Raw genomic sequence first — 17,998 nt, 5'->3', positions numbered from 1 at the left:
GTGTATGGATAATGAGAATGCTGTTCTCATCAAGCCTGAGAGACGTCCGCTAATAAACTCTTGGAGGGAATTTGAAAGTTGACCAAATTTCTATTTAGTTCAATAAGGGAACTTTCGGTAGTATGAATAGTTTAACCCCATGAGTGGTTAACCAAAAGAATGGGGTGGTGGGCTGGTTGATGAAAGGCTGTGGGTTCAAATCCCACAACGGTCGATCTGTGAAATATCACCATTGTACTCTTGATCCAAACACTTAACCTTGGGTTACTCCAGTTGGATTGTCCCTGTAGAAACTGCACTATAAGTCACTTTGGATAAGAATGTCAACTACATGATGAACTAGTTGAACTTAAAGCTTTGAAATGAACTCCAGATGTCCCATTGGACAGGAGAATCAGCCTAGGTAACTTCTGAGAGCTTTTTGATGTGAACTAGCTGTAAAATATGCTGTTTTGAGGTGTGCTAAGAGTGTGTGAATGACTACTTTGATGTTTCAGGCCCCACAAGTTCTGTATGTACGAATTCCATTTTACACAATTTTATCATGTTCATTTTACAGTTAAACGATTGCATTTATAGTGTAAATCATAATAAATAGAATAGGAAATAATATTTCACAGTCAGTGAGACATTGAGAAATTTTGCAAAAGAAAATTAGGCATATTTTAAGGCTTTTTTTTTTTTTTACATTGTGACATTTTCATTCATAAGCCCTTCTCTCTTAATTTCCACTAGCCCACTGTAAATCGAAAAACATGGCATACAAAAATGTTTTCATGATAATTTTCCACCCCAGTTCTTATTAATGTATTTCATTTAAATACATTTTACAGTGTAAATAAATATTGTTGGGAGGATAGAATAGACCCTGAAAATTTTCATGAAATTTTCTCAAAAACTTTTTAAAACACATTTTGAGATCTGCATCAATATTGAGATGCACTGGAACTGTGAGAGAAGCATAGGTCAAAGAAGTTAGTGAAGCTCTGTCAAAGTGACTGCAAATAAGTTCACTGAATAGGTCATTTGTGTTGGGGGACTCGTACCGAATGGCAAAGCCGACACTTAAAAGCAGGAAGCAAAAGCCACAGAGCTTTTAAGGTACTTGTTTTCTGTGTTGCGGTGGGCGGATGCTCTCAAAATCATGGCCAGGGTTGATTTAATGGCTGACTGGACCCATGTTCTCTGACACACAGAGTTCTCCCTCTATAACTCATCATTTCTCCATCTCCCTCTCTCCATGCACTTTTATTTTGCTCTACCTTTTGGCCCTTTTTCTCTGTCATCTAAGTTTTATAACCTGCGCTAGATGCCAAGTATTTCTTACTCTGGATGACCATAAATGGTTTAGGTCTTTCTCTTTGAGTTTTGACTGCTGGCTTTGCTGTGCCATTGGCTGTATGGTCATTGGAATGTTTTGTTTGTTTTACAGTGTCATTTGGTTGATGGTGTTTTGGGTTAGTCAGCTAAAAGACTTCCCCTTCCCCTTCGCAGACAAGTTCCAGCTGTAATATTGGATTTTCTGAGCCAAAACCGGCTGTATATCTTATATCCAAGGTCTATGCACATGTTTTGTCTGAACACTAAATAAACAATGACTTTCATGTTGGCGTGTAATGCCGTGTAGCCGGTATATCTATATCATTCTAGGGTTGTTTGCATTCATTTGCACAGCACATGCCCTGAGAACAATAAAAGAGTATCCATATCTTCAGGTTAACAGCCAAATAATGCTCCTTATTCAACTATACAATAACTACAATCTTCAGTGACAATATATAGTACTTTTCCAACAGTACTTTTTTTTATTGTAAAACAAACTCTGATGTTCTTTACTGTTTTCTTTTTGTATTCTTTCTTAAGAGGCTATGTGTGATCATTGGTTTGCAATGAAATACGATATAAAGGAAGAGGAAGACAGAGGAAGTCTGGAAACTGCTACTGCAGAAAGTTACTCCATAACTGTCAATATTAGTTCAATATGGATTATAGATATAGATATAACCATGTCTAATGTATTCACATGCTGCAAGTCAGCGGGCGCTTGACCGACGGTTCTACTGATTTCAAATGCCTTCTCACAAATAATGCTAATTATCCTGTTTGAGCTTTGAGGAATAGGTGTTCACATCTTATATGAATGTGTGTTTAAAGTATTATAGCACATCCAAGCAGATTTTACCCAGTTACACACACAAACCCATATTGGTAATGCACATCAAAAGGTTTCAGATTTCAGACACATTTTCCAAGGCCCTTTTCATAACATAATATTTCACCATACAGGCCATATTTAATTTTATATCACCAACCTAAAGCTCATTTTCCCCTCCCAACAGACCATCAAGGCAACGTCCCCTCTTGGTGACCCCAGGGTGACTTACAACCTGGAGGAAGGTCAGGTTCCCGAGACCAACATGCCTGTGCGCTTCTACATCAAGCCTAACCGGAGGGACGGTTCTGCTTCTATCTTGGTGGCAGAAAATCTGGACTATGAGACCACGCGTTTCTTTACTCTCCGAGTGCGTGTACAGAACGTGGCGGCTGTACCACTAGCTTCCTTCACCACTGTCTATGTCAACATCACAGGTGAGAGATACCCTTCTGGAAATTACAACTCAATTATATTTAAGCATAAATATAAGTACCACAATTTTGAGGTTAGTTGTTTTTTTTTTTATGTAATTTGAATTTGAATTTAAATGTTTACTTATGCTTTATTTATTTAATCAAAAATATAGTAAAATAGTAATATTGTAAAATATTATTACAATTTAAAATAAATATTTTCTATTTTGATATATTTTAAAATGTAATTTATTCCTATGATGGGAAAGCTGAATTTTCAGCATCATTACTCCAGTTTTCAGTGTCACAAGATCCTTCAGAAATCATTCTAATATGCTGATTTGGTGCTCAAGAAACATTTGTTATTATCATTGTTGAAAACTAATAATTTTGCCTAATATTTTTGAGGAAACTGCAATGTATGTTTTTCAACGATTCTTTGATGAATAGAAAGTTCAAAAGCACCACATTTATCTGATATATAAATCTTTTATAATATTATAAATGTATTGCCTTGGTTCCATGTCTAATAATCATGGTAAAACCATAGTACTTCTTCCTTAGTGTAAGACAAAAAGAAAGAAAGAGAACAAAAATGTAAAAACCTGACACAATGATAATAGTCCATGTTGACACCTCTCACTAGCTCGCTACAAATACGCCTCGACAACCAGTTCCACGCCGCCTGTGTGCCCTCGGAGAGGTAAACACATTTGCGGTAGTTTAGCAATCAGCATTTCATGCCAGCGCGGTTTCTCAGAAGCACAGCAGTGTCTGATCTGATCCACTGATTGTGTTTGAGGCGCTGACGCTAATGTTTTTTTTCCCCTTTCTTCATAGCTCATTTAGCCTGCGCTGTGCATTTGTACACAAAAGGTGTTCTCTGCTGTCATTGAGTGTATGTGGAAATCCAGTGCGCTGATGAGTGCATGACAGGCAGCGGGTGGGGGGCACAGAGTGACGGTGTGTGTGTGTGTGTGTGTGTGTGTGTGTGTGTGTGTGTGTGTGTGTGTGTGTGTGTGTGTGTGTGTAATAAGAACAGTGAAGAGCTTTGGCATCGACGCACAACACTTGAGACCACATCAGCATTAATTAAGAGGAAAATGGAGATTGAAATAGAAGGAAAAGGATACAAAAAGCCCACAGAACAACTAGTTTAGAAGGGCTGTAATCCACTAAGAGCAGAGAATCCAGACAATAAACCTACATTAAGTGAATCCACACATTAAAACCTTGCTTATCTTGAACACAGTTAACCACACATCAAACGTGGTTTATGAACTAAGCCATAAAATAAAGATAATAAAAAGACCAACAAAGACCAAAGACCAACAAATGACCCCAAAAGTGACATTTAAGTCACTATTTAATATGTCATTGCATTACATACAAAATATCAAACCAAATTGAGTTTATTTTAAAGAAAGACAGCACAAATACATTTTTCAAACATAAAGAAAACAAAAATGCTAAAACAGTAGATATTTATGGCAGTCAGACATAGTGGAACATTTCTAAAATGGCTCAGAGAAGTACATTTAGTTCCGATAAAAGGTCTAGAATTATTTGCTTGCAGGTGCCACTTTTTTATATCTAATGCAGTTAAACTTAAAATACTTTTTGGGGCCAATGTATTAAAATAATGTTTACCTCTATTCTAACATATGTCCATATGAATCTATTGGAAGATTTGTTTCAGAAGTGTTAATGTCATTTGTAACTGATTGCTCTCATTCTTTTTTCTTTCAGATGTGAATGACAACGTTCCCTTCTTCATGTCATCCACGTATGAGGCGACGGTTCCAGAGGGTGCAGAGATCGGCACATCAGTGGCTCAGGTCTCAGCCTCTGACCTGGACTCTGGTCTCCATGGCATGGTGAGACTCTTAAGTGAAAGTGACGTGAAGTGTAGCTAAGTATAATGTCCCATACTCTGCATTTGTGCTCTACATTTCACCCATGCGAGTGAACACATACAGCAATGAGTAGTGAACACACACATACGTAAACATACACCCGGAGCAGTGGGCAGCCATTTTTGTTTCGGCACCCGAGGAGCGATTGGGGGTTAGGTGCCTTGCTCAAAGGCAACTCTATTGTGGGTAATGAGAGTGGAAGAAAGCGCTGCTGTTCATTCACTCCTCCCACCTATATTTCCTGCCGGGACTCGAACCCGCAAGCTTCGGGTTACAAGTCTGACTCTCTAACTATTAGGCCACAACTGCCCACTTCAGAGTATGATCCTTGTTGGTTCTTTTTTTAAAACTCTGGAACTACCAGATCACATGACTTAATATTTGTCTAATATGTGATTCTTAAATTATGTGATGCATAGTGCTCTTTTAAACTTCTTTGACACTCTTTCCTACTTAGATTAACTACATCATTCTGAAGGATCAAAGTGGCGACTCGCAGTTCTTCAGCATTAATTCCTACACAGGCATCATCCACACCCGGGCCACCTTCGACCGTGAGCAGAAAAGCTCCTACTTGATCGAGGTCCAGTCTCAGGACAGCTCCGAGTCGGCCCGGCCCAGTCAGCAGGGCCAACCCAACACAGGTGTGATCCATCAACCGTGTCTTCTTAACCCCTCTGTCACTCTGTTTCCACATCCACCAGCCTTCAGGATGAACTCCATTCATTAAGACTTCAATGAGTCACGCCTAATGAAGAACTAATGCCAACCCAGGGATTTGTGTGTAATTTAGGCCATGTATAATATAATAAGGCAGTTTTAATATTAAACAGTCATTAGGATGTTTAATACATTTAATAGAATAAATCATTACTACAAGTTTTCACAAATAATCATTTCTCATTGACGCTTTCTATGAAGTCTGTGTTCTTGCAAATATATTTTTATTACAGCTATATGACATAATTCAAAAGTTAGGGGTCTGTAAGATTATTTTTAAGAAATGAATACTTTTATTCAGCAAGAATTCATTAAACTGATCAAAAGTGACAGTGAATGCTTTTACCTTGCTACAAAAAATCTGTTTCAAATAAATGCTGTTCTTTTGAGATTTCTATTCATCAAAGAATCCTGAAAAGAAGCAGCACAACTTTTTTAAACATTGATAATAATAAGAAATGTGTCTTGAGCACCAAATCAGCATATTAGAATGATTTCTGAAGGATCATGTGACACTGAAGACTGGAGTAATGGTTGCTGAAAATTCAGCTTTGCATTACAGGAATAAATTACATTTTAAAACAGCTATTTTAAATTGTAATAATATCTCAATATATTACTGTTTTGTATTTTTGATCAAATAAATGCAGCCTTGGTGAGCATAAAAATCCATACCAACCCCAACTTTTGAACGGTAGTGTAAATGTATACATTTATAGACATATTCGCATTCACTTGAATTTTAATGATAATTAAATTTCATCATACAATGAATGCCAATGACTTTGTTTTGGTTCTTTTGTCCCATCTTATAACATTTATAAATGAATTATTATTAATTAAAAAACTGCTTTTCTCTTGAGATATTTTATGCATTGATGTGATGTGGAAGTAATACTCACCTCTTTTACCCTGCAGACACAGCCTACGTGAGGGTTTTTGTCACAGATGTAAATGACAATGCTCCAGCTTTCTCCCAGTCTGTATATGAGATCAGCGTGGAGGAAGACAAGGAAGTGGGTTTCGTGGTCATTACCGTCACAGCTAACGATGAAGATGAAGGTAATTTGCTGTTGTACGTAGGCATGTCAGATATCTTATTCAGGTGGTCCTGTCACTTGTCATTAGTTTGTGTTTTTTGTTGTTTTAGTTTTGTTTGTTTGTGCAATGATTTCTTTCTGACAGCCCACTGATATTTTTGACAGAGATGGAGGAGGAGGGGTTGCAAAAAGAAATTGAGCGAAATAAATCTAGGTGGAAAATTCACTCCTTTTTTTTTGCTGAGCTTGTTAGCAAATCTCTGTGGTGAATGTGGGAGTAACAATTTCAGCAACCCATTTGATGTTTGTCTCTTTGATTTGTTTTTCTTTGCTGTCTTCAAGAAAAAGAATTAAATAAGTAGCAGGCCTTCTTTAATGATGGAAGTAAACCCTCGTGTGAAAGATTTTGCGTAGAAATTTACATGAGCTGTGTGACATCTGAGGGCCCAGGCAAATAACCATTGAGATTTTAAATGGAACGGAATAGGCGGATCTGCCTTTTGAAAAATATACCGAAATGATAAAAGTAGTGTGTAATGGTAGATTTTTGACAAAATTCTCGAGAGGCTTTACTAGGTGGCTTAACCAGAGATTAAATGAGAAAAAAATAACAAGTGTACTGAACCAGCTGCACATTCATTCATCTATTATCTGTCAGTCAAACAACAAGAAAAAAATTATAATAAAATGAAAAATGAAAATTTTGCCATTATTTACTCACCTTCATGTCATCTGTATGACTTTCTTTTTTATGATAGTGCCATAAAAGTGGTCCACTATATTCCATGACTTCTAAAGTTGTTTGTTGTGTTTATGTGAGGAAAAGTAATAAATCTTTTTTTTTTTTTTTATCCTTTGTAGTTCTCAGATCTTAATTTAAATTTATGCAGTGTTTGATACAAATTGTACAGGTTCACAACAGTGTTATTTTAGTAACACTGAGATACTATTATAGTTTTGTTGTCCTAACCGCTCTGCACAGCAGCATACTTTGGTATTGTTACCAAAGTATGCTGAACCCCTCAAGGGCAAGCTGAAACCGCAGGGAGTTCATGTTTATTTCAGTAGCACACAGATTTTGCAATGATGTAACTATATCGCCATTACACCATTTTACAGAAGACAGTCTGCTTTTTTTGTTTGTCCCTGTAATGTAAGATGCCAAAATTAGCATGTGTACGACGAGCATTGCTGACAGCGTACTTTACCTTAATGCTATGCATTGTTTGACCTCTGAAATGAAACTAGGCTGTTTAATAAATGTTTTATTTATGTCTTTAGAGAACTGCATATCCTTCAGACAATCTCAGCACTGCCTGGAAACATCACCTTAGCAGCTAAAAGCATGTGAATGCATGAGCAGCTATGAATTAGTCTAGCGACCTCTCAGTGGTCAGTCAAATTTGCATATTCTGGTTTACTGAGCAACTTCTACTGTTGATTTTGTTACACTTGTTGGAACATTCGGTCCATCACTTGTTTCCTCTGACAGCCATAGAGTCGCTCCTGTTAATCTAAGCACGACAGGCTTGGACAAATCACCTATCCGTCCAATGTAGCGTGGCAGCCTGCCTGTCTGCCCACCCCCTCATTTCTCATCCTCTGCCTGTAGAATATTCCAGGCTGTCACCTCCACACATCTCGGTGACACGATTCCTCCACCTGATCTCGCTCTGATTTCCATCAGGGCATGGCGACTTCGGCTCATCTGTCAACATAAACAAACAGGCGGGAGCACGATGTCTCTCACGGCGATGCCGCTTCACCTGTTACATATGCATGACAAATTACGTGTGGCGTGGAGCTGTGTCAACAAGCAGGCTGGATGTGAAGGAGACGGGGGCAGCGGGATGGAGACGTGCAGGTGTCTGATAGCTCATTAATGATGAGAGGAGAAGGTGAGAAGGGTGACGTGACCTGCCACGGCTGGATGGACGGTCTGGAGAAGAGCGTAAGCTAATATCTCACGACTGTCATGAAGGGGAATGCAAATCGAAGGTTGATGTCCCTCTGTCCCCTTCCTGCTTTGGAAGGCACAATGAATGAGATCGCCATTAAAATGCAATATTTCTTATTACGCAGGGGATGAAAATGGGGAATAGGAATAATTAGGAGCTGATTTGCAGGAGAGGAAGAATTTTATGGTCCTGTTAAGTGTTTCCTAAAGCTGATTAGCAGTGCCCTCTTTGAGCTGTTCATTAAACTCCAGACTGATTTCAAAGATGGAATATGTAAAACACGCACAACTTTCTTCAACAGCTGAATGAGCACAAGGTCTCCTAGACTTTCAGCTGTCTTTCATCACTAGTGACCATCTTATAGATCACAGTAGGTTTAACCTGGTTGGCCTGTGGGGGCGCTGTGAGGAGCACCATATGGACTGCCTGGTCATTAAGGAAGCTTGCTTTTGGCAAAATCACTTGAGCTCCTCTCAGTAAGCGTCACAGCACATCACACTTAACATCCGTGATGGCCGTAGCTAGGATGAGTAGGACATGTTCTAATGAAATCCGTACACATCACGCCCAGATGGTGTTTGTCTCATAGAATCTGATCCGGACTGGTAAACAGAGCTGTCGCGAAACTAGAATGTACCATGGGTGGATAAAGCCAGTTGGGGTCAAGCTGAGGAGCAGCAGAAAGTAGGAAAGATAGACTGTGGTGATTGTTTGAAATAAAATATATTTTCAACCACATATCTACATCCTTAAAGGAATGGTGTCATTTTTGCATTATTATTATTAATAATAAGTATTATTATTTAGATTTCATAGAGCACATGACAACAGCAGTCTTAAATCTAGACTGTGGTGATTGTTTAAACCAATCAATTTGATTTGAGATACATTTTTAACCACTGATCTACATTGTTAAAGTGTCATTTTTGTGCCGCTTGGTGAACCAAAGGGAATTTCTTATATTATTATTATCTTATTATCTAATGAGATTTGTTTAATGATGTATTTAGTAAAATTATTGTCTGTATGTTATGTACAAAACAGTTTGTCTGTGACATTTTGTATGTATGTATGTTGATTTCAGTATTTAAGCACAGTCATATCATGCCTGTGTGCATTAGAGCTTTCTTGTCCTTTATGTAATCCTCATCAAATGAGCACAGATTAATGCTGACATTCTCTTTTTATCCAGCTCAGCCAAGCTTAACACTTCCTAGAATGCTAACGCTTCCCAAACCCCCCAAACAGGTGCCAATGCCAAACTGCGGTACCAGATTACCTCCGGGAACACTATGGGCACGTTCGATGTGGAGCCAGAGGTTGGCACAATCTTCATTGCCCAGCGGCTAGACTATGAGCAGGTGCAGCGCTATGAGTTACGGCTGGTCGCATCGGATGGAAAATGGGAAAACCAGACAATGGTTGTCATTAATGTCATCAACCAGAATGATGAGGCACCCCTTTTCACTCAGACTGAGTATCACGCCAGTGTCATGGAGGAACTTACAGAGCTTCCTGTACTTGTACTAGAGGTGAGGGGTTAAAACACTCAAAGACACATGTAGTTGCAATGCTGTAGAGAGTAATATCAGAAATAATTTGAAATAAGAAAAATTTTTGCTACAAATTGGTTCCAGCTTCATTATGGGTTTCCTTGAAGTTATATTCCTTAATGTAGTTTAAAGCTTTGTAAGAAAAAAGGAGGCCTATTTGAAATGAATATTTTGACACACCCTGCCACAGTTGTCATTCTCTGCTAGCGTGTCTCAATATTGCTGTCTATTGTGCTGTCAGTGTAAAAAATAGACTTCAAAGGCTTTGCATAAACATATCGGAAAAGAGGCGGAGAGAACTATCGGCATTCCTTTGCTGTGGCTATTAACTTTTAATTGCCTCATATGTTCTGTGACAAGTGTGTTGAATGCTAATATGCATGCCTATTTTTCCCATCTGCTCTTCTCGCAGGTCTCAGCCACAGATCCAGATCAAGAGGCAGACCAGCGTGCAGTGCGGTATTCTCTACATGGGCAGGGAGCTGGTAGCGAATTCACCATAGATGAGATGAACGGTAGGATCTTCGCCCAACGACGTTTAGATCGTGAGGTTCGCTCGGCCTGGCAGTTCCTTGTACTTGCCACTGATGAGAACGGGGCAGGTCTTACCGGGTTTGCTGATGTTCTAGTCGATGTGCAGGATATCAATGACAATGCACCTGTTTTCCTGTGTGCAACGGACAACTGCTTTTTGGGTCACGTGCCTGAGAACTCCCCAGCAGACACTTCCATCATGGAGATGCGGGCCACTGACCTAGATGATCCAAAAGCTGGCAAGAACGCTATCCTTACCTATAGAATTGTACAGAATGTGCGCAATGAGATCAATCTTAACCTCTTCTCCATCAACCCAGCCACTGGCACCATCTATACTGTTCTGCGCTCTTTGGACAGGGAAGTGGTGGATCGATATCTCGTTGTGGTAGAAGCTCGTGATGGAGGAGGACTTTCAGGAACAGGAACAGCCACCATCATAGTTTCCGATGTCAATGACCATCCTCCAGTGTTCACCCAGAGGGTCTACATGGCCTCTATGCCAGAAAACTTAGACATCAACAGCGAGGTAGTGGTAGTGGCTGCCACCGATGGGGATGAAGGTGAAAATTCAGTCATGACATTCAGCATTATTGGTGGAGATGAAGACCGTAAATTCTTCATCGAGACAGACAAGGTAAACCGTCGTGGCATAGTGAGACTGAAGAAGAAGATTGACTTTGAGAAGCCACATGAGCGCACGTTCAACCTGACGGTCAAAGTGGAGGATGCTGACTTCTTTAGCCTGGCCTACTGCATCATTCAGGTTGAAGACTCCAATGACCATGCTCCAGTCTTCTTCCCACAGTTCTACGAGGCAGGATCCATGTTTGAAGACGTCCCAGTGGGAACCATAGTGGCACAGGTGACAGCCGTGGATCTGGACTCTGGTCAAAATGGGAGATTTACATACAGCATTGCCCCAGAATCCGACCCCTTTCAACAATTCCTGGTGGATAAGAGCGGTTGGGTTGTAGTAGCTGACTCTCTAGACAGGGAAAAGGTGTCCCAACATAGACTTATGATCCTGGCCACAGACATGGGCAGCCCTGCTCTGACCGGCTCTGCCATTGTGTTAGTGACTGTACAGGATGTCAATGACAATGGACCAGAGTTTGAGGCTCCATATCGGCCCATTGTGTGGGAGAACACTGTTGCGCCACAAGTCGTTCACATGAATGACACATCCGTTCTGTTGCATGCTATTGATAGAGACACGTCATCCAACGGAGGGCCTTTTTCCATTCGTCTGTTGATGTTGACCTCTGATGTTACTAATTTCAACTTGACTGATCTGCGGAATGGCAGTGCCATGATAACTGCTCTCCGCAGCTTTGACCGGGAACAGCAGAAGCGGTATCTTCTCCCCATCCTGATGATTGACAGTGGCTCTCCACCAATGAGCTCCACCAGTACACTTACCGTCATAATCGGAGATAAAAATGACCATCCCCATGCACCTGGACACAGCGAGTTCATAGTGTACAATATACAGGGTATGTTCCAAAGAATACATACTAACATGCTAATACTACCATGCTGCATGTCCAAAAATACCATGGCAGTTTCACAGTACGTTAAGTGTTACCATATTCATTTAGCATGATATTTACTTGGTACTTCATGGTACTGTATTTTAAATGCATTTTATTGCTTTGCTACATAGTACCATGGTACAAATTTAAATAGTCCAAAATACCATGGTACTTTTTGTAAGTGTGACTATATTAATTTAGCATGATGTTTACACGGTACTCCAAGGTACTTCAAAATATTCCATGGTAAAAGTAGTATTACTTGATATATTTTTAGCATTTTTCTCTTTTCTCTGATGGAAATGCATTAGCCTTTTAATAAGAATTTGTCATGTAACTCAAACATGGCATGATGCTAACAATTTACTTAAATCTCAGGTTTAAGAGGCACATACACACAAGCCATTTTAGAGGATGTTGATTTCATGACTAACAGGATTACAGCATTTCGTTTTGCCTTTTGGAGAAATGGCAATGTTGCATGCTAATAGCATTGCATCCCCCCTACTGTGCTGTTTAAGTGGGTCCATATGTGCCAATGAGATGCTACGCTTTTTGCTTATCTCTTTAAAGATATGTCTCCTCCACCCACCCACACACACGCACATCGCCCCAGGTATCACGCAGCCTGGATGGAGGTAGCTTTTCTCTAACCTCATTATGTATTTTCCCCAGGTACACTCCCCACAACGGTACTTGGACAAGTTCAATCCCCTGACCTTGATGATTGGAGCGAGAAGGTTTACAAGTTCGAAGGCAAACCCCCCAGGTGCTTTGATCTTCTATTGAAGTTTGATTCAAACTCTGCTGTGTCAAGTGACACTTACAAGAGAAGAAAAAAAGAACAAAAGTGAGGGAAGATAAAGGATGAGAGCGTGCAGAGCACGGCATATTAGCTTACTGACAACTCACCTGTCACTCTCATTTTTAATTTCAAAATTCACTCTGAAGTGATACACAGATTCTCTCCTAGTAACTGATAAGAAAGATTACATTGGCTAGAGGTTCTCTCTAATGAGCTGAATCTATATGATGGTCTTTGTCCAAACCAGACTCTGTGGCTCATGCCAGCAATGGCACCTTTAAGCAAAGCGATTATGCTAACACCCCAGCAACCAATGCCAACTCAATCAGTTTAGTCTTGAGTTCAATCACAGTCTATTACAAGTTCCATCCAAAGCTGTGCCTGACGGTGTGTTGTGGTGGATCTGCTCTCATTAATTTGGATAATTAACACATTAATACATTAGCAGTTTGATGCTAGCTAGTGTGACACATCTCTTGGCACCGAGAGCGTAGCTTCGATCCAAGCAGTTTTTCATGTGTTACTTGACAGTTAAGTACCTAATTTGGCACGGGAGCTGAAGGTTACCATCGAGGTGGAACTCTATTCCTGTTATATGAACATGATTGAATTTAATTTGAGCAGTGGCTACTGTGAGTTTAGCGACCTTGCTGCACAATGTCTGAAGTTACAAGACCAAACATAGCTTCACTGCGAGCAGCATATTAAGAGCCATAAACCAGTGTTGCTTTAATAGACGTGTCATTTTCATTTTGTGTCCTTGTCCTCCTAGTGCACACTACAAGACAGAAGCTCATCACTCATACAAGCCTGCAGATGCAAATACAACAATAAATGTAAAATTTGTTTGAAATCTGGTTGCATGACAAAGCAGTGAGCAGTAGGCAATGAAATTGCAAGTCTGCAGTCGTCTCATCCATATATTTTAGCAAAAGAGTACAAAAATGACCACAAATCCTTCCTTCATGTTGTCCAAAAGCAAATTGCTCTGTGCAAATTTGGGTTAGTATAGTCACAAAGGCATTTGATTTTATAATTGACACTGAGTAGTTTACAACATCAGCAACATGACAGAAGACAACAGTCTTTTTCTTAATCTGTATTTTTGTCTTGCTTGCAAAAAATAAATACATACTTATAACAAGATAAATTCATTTGAGAAGCTTTTAGGAGATTTCAGAACATATATCTTGGATTTAAGTTTACATTTCTTATATAATACCATTTGAGGTCATGTTTTTTTAATGTTTTTTAAAGAACATTAAAAACAACATGCAAATCTGAATTTTCAGCAGCCATTACTCCAGTCTTCAGTGTCACATGATCCTTTAGAAATCATTCTAATATGCTGATTTGGTGCTGAATATATTTTTAAGCATAAATCTAACACAATTTAGTGATGGTTTATGCTTAAAACAGGGAAAATATGCACAGGACGACACTTCAGAACACAAAGCATGGATAACACAACTGTGACCTAGACAGAGAAAAAGCGTATCCATACAAAGAGAGAGAGAGAGAGATTGGTGCTGCCCAGCTGTTCCTGGAATCTCTTATACAGAGCAGCAGAAGTGTCCCTGTCATGGTCATCACATCTGGAGAAGCAGACAGGAGTTGACATAAGTGCTTTCACTGATATACACACTGCCATTAATAATACAGCTTGAGTCATCTTACAGCATCGGTGCTGCTCTTTCATGTGTGATGATCCAGGAATGAACCTTGGAGTGAATCTCCAGTTACTGTACAGTTACTTTCACTCTGGCTTGTCAAGGTTTAAAGGGATAGTTCACCAAAAAATGGAAATTCTGACATCATTTTCTCACCCTCGTGTTGTTCCAAACCCATATGACTTTCTTCTGTCAAACAGAGACACAATGTTGACGTTGCTCTTTTCTTTTCAATAAGAAGTGAAGGAGGACAAATGTTGTTGAGCTCCAAAATGACAAAAATATCATCAAAGTATCATAATAACAGTGGTCAATATGTCCTGCGCACTATATTCCAACTCCTATAAAGTCATAAAGATAGATTTGTTTGAGGAACAGACCAGCCATTCTCCTAAACATCTTAATTTATGACATGAGTAAACGATACATTTTCTTTTTAATATTTATTATTATAAATATTTATATGTGATAAATCAAGATGATCACCAACACACTAGTCGAATCATAAGTCATGCATTAATTCTTTTCCCCACACAGGCAGTTCAGCCTGAACCAGAACACCGGTCAGCTGAGCATCCGGGAGGGCACACCAGCTGGATTCTACAGCCTGCAGGTGAGGGTGGCAGATAAGAGCTGGCCTGACGTCACCTCGTCGGCCGAGGTCACAGTGATGGACCTGGAGGAGGAGGCGCTGAGGAATGCTGGCTCCATCAGACTGGCCAGTGAGTGACTCTTCCTTTCAAGGAAACTGAAATCTTAATATAGACCAGCTCACTTTTGTTTTGATTTATTAATCAATTAATTATTAAACATATGCATGCATAAGTGTTATGTTTAAAGAGGTCATAACATGAAAAATAGCATTTTTTTTTGACTGCTTGAAATAAAACTATGTGAGTTCCAAAACTGGAAACTGAAGCTTCTTCTCAAGTGTAAAAGAAACTAAGCAGAAAAATCGGCATGTTCTTAAATTGTTGAACATATGACATCAGAAACCAATCAATCAATAAAATGCATTTGTTACCCCTGTATCCCATTAGAAAAAGTGGCTGATTTTTAAGTCCATTTCATTTGACCTTAAAAATTTGTGCATCACATTTCAATAGGGGTTTTCGCACTGGATAGTTCTAAGAACTAGCCACTAGGGTTGTTCCCCGAGAACTAATAGTTCCCCTAGGGCTGTTTTTCTGGTTGTATTCACACCACCAATAGGAACTATGAAGTGACGTAAGCTGCGCTTGTTGTTGTGAATTACTTTTGACTGTGCGGCAGACCTTTATTGTGACGGCGCTGAGAACGGCAGAGCCTGAGCACACAGCGCTCACATTCTCCACCTTCATTAGTTTACGATTTGTTTAACAGCCTGTCTAATATGTTATTAGATAGAACTGTTATACAAAGAAAGAAGACAGTATATTAAAAGTATTAGCGTTTGCATTGTGGTTGATGTCCAATGTCACTAGCTGAGCAGAAATACATAATCTTGTTTCACTTAGTTGCATTGGATTTTCTCCTTAACTCGAGAGGTCCATCTATCATTGTTTTCCATATTCATAGAGTTAGTTTGTGGAGTAAATATATATGCTATAAACTGTATGTGTACACGGCTTTTTAAAAATGGTGGGTGCCGGTGTTTTGCGTGCGTTCGGCCAATCAGCATACACTTGCGTCACTGATAGTTCCTATAGTGCTGGTTTAGAACCTACTCTGAAGTAGGAGCTAATTTAGTTCCCCCAAAAGGAGTTCCTTGAACTAAAATCGATCCTAGTTCCTCCAGTGTGAACATGGCAAAATCTGGGCACTTCCGCCAATAGTTCTTCTAGGAACTATGAAAAGGTTCCTCTGGTGCGAAAGCCCCTAATGTAGATTTTGTAAATCTGTCACAGTGTAATGCAGGCTGATATTGATGAATGAGGATAATGCAATCTGCAGCCCATGAGTAAGTGCTCTTACTCATTGCACATGCGAAGAGGCCCTTTGCACCACATCTTAAAGGGACAGGATAAAAAAAAAATAGGGTGAGAGAAAATGTGGAAAACATTCATGCAAAATTAAATTATGACTTAAAACAACTACAATTTGGTGCAGGAGAAATTTTACTTTGGAAAAAATAAAATGTTAAACTCACTTTAATAAATGTATTTGGGTTTTACATTGTTGGTAAGTTGTACGTGTGTGTTTGTTATGCACAGACCTGACTGCAAATGAGTTTTTCCGAGCATCAACAAATGAGGAGAGCCGATACATGCGTTTCCGCCGCCTCTTGTCCCAGCTCTTTCAGACTGATATGGAGAATGTTGATGTCTTCAGCCTGGCTAGTGGCAGCCAGCCAGCTCAGCATCACCTCAGCGTGTGGTTTGCCGCCCATGGCTCACCATACTACAAGCCGGAGAAACTCCACGGCTACGTGTCCATGCATAAAGCTAAGGTGACAAAGACAAGAGCACAAAAACTCACACTTTCACACCAATCCACGTCTCCTGTGTTTCTCACATAGGCACAGACATGGAGTCTATGAAGCCGTTCACCTTTACACACATCTAACACCTGCACTCAGAGACACACTTTTCAATAGAGCAATGAATATTTCATTTCCATGTAAGTTATGAGATGGTGGGCTGTCGCTTTGGGACTGGGAGGCGAGCGAGGATGCTGGGAGGGAGGGATGGATGGATAGAAAGAACATGTTGCTTTCTGTGCAGCATCCACCAGTCTATAAATCAGGTGTAGAGTGAGCACTCTTCACACCCCAGCATGGTGCTAATGCTCTCACCGAGATGATGTTGATGCACTACACAGGAAGCTGCTCTGACATTTTTAGAGCCACTGCTGCAGGATGTGATGGACTGCCCTTGAGACAGACCCCCGTCATTCCAGAACAAACACACTCAGACTAACAAACATGCGCATAACCACAAAAGAAAAAATGATTATGGTAAATCACTTGTGTTGTATTATTCCTTGGATATTAATGTGTTTGGATAAATGATGTTTTCATATGTTAAAGAAATAGAGGATGAAAATTCCTCCAATTTCATGCTTGTGTCGATCCAGCCTGTATAAATTTTCCTATACTATTATTTTTATTTTGAAAAAGAACAGTACAAATGGAAGAACAAAAGATAAAATAAAAATTTAATTACAAAATGTTTTTTTATTAAAAGTTTTTTTTTTTTTTAATTTCAAAATTTTAATTTTGTTCATTTGTTTATTTAGTTGTAGTAATGTTGGGTAACAAACATGTTTCCAATTTTCTTTTTTTACAATCTATGGTTTCGACATTTTGTGTTCTTTTTCTTATATTGATGACCTATTAAAGCTCATAAAAAACATTTTACAAACATTTCAATTAACAAATATAGTAAAAAGTAATAAATTATGCAATTCAAGTAGGATTTGTACTTTTCTTTCAGTTGGAGTCCGCCCTGGGCGTGACCATTCTACAGGTGGGGGTGGACGAGTGTGCCTATGCAGCCTGCGGTCAGACAGGTGGCTGCTCTAGCAAGGTGACATTCAGTGACACCCCTAAAACACTGAACAATGGCAATGTCTCTTTGGTGTCTGTCTCAGCCAAAGCGAGCGCTCAGTGTGGCTGCCTCGCTCGAAAGGCCGTTCACCTGCATTGCTCCTCGTACTCACAAAACCCTTGCCTGAACGGAGGCACCTGTGTGGATAGTGAACTAGGCTACAGGTAAAATA

At 39.6% G+C, this 17,998-nt stretch overlaps 1 protein-coding gene across 1 annotated transcript in view; it reads left to right on the top strand.

Annotated features, from left to right (window-relative positions):
- si:dkey-22o22.2 (neural-cadherin) overlaps positions 1-17,998 on the top strand; it is a 124,206-nt gene that overhangs the window by 92,675 nt on the left and 13,533 nt on the right. Inside the window, exons 13-22 of the mRNA XM_051866119.1 lie at positions 2,340-2,589; positions 4,318-4,445; positions 4,942-5,128; positions 6,123-6,266; positions 9,451-9,734; positions 10,168-11,785; positions 12,500-12,593; positions 14,837-15,021; positions 16,492-16,727; positions 17,713-17,990. Of these exons, the coding sequence (XP_051722079.1) occupies positions 2,340-2,589; positions 4,318-4,445; positions 4,942-5,128; positions 6,123-6,266; positions 9,451-9,734; positions 10,168-11,785; positions 12,500-12,593; positions 14,837-15,021; positions 16,492-16,727; positions 17,713-17,990 (3,404 nt within the window). The remainder of the gene's footprint in view (positions 1-2,339; positions 2,590-4,317; positions 4,446-4,941; positions 5,129-6,122; positions 6,267-9,450; positions 9,735-10,167; positions 11,786-12,499; positions 12,594-14,836; positions 15,022-16,491; positions 16,728-17,712; positions 17,991-17,998) is intronic.

The sequence above is a fragment of the Ctenopharyngodon idella genome, chromosome 16, assembly GCF_019924925.1.
Source record: "Ctenopharyngodon idella isolate HZGC_01 chromosome 16, HZGC01, whole genome shotgun sequence".
Lineage (NCBI taxonomy): Eukaryota > Metazoa > Chordata > Actinopteri > Cypriniformes > Xenocyprididae > Ctenopharyngodon > Ctenopharyngodon idella.
Note: the sequence above shows the minus strand (reverse complement) of the source record. Positions and strands in the feature narration are given on the sequence as shown.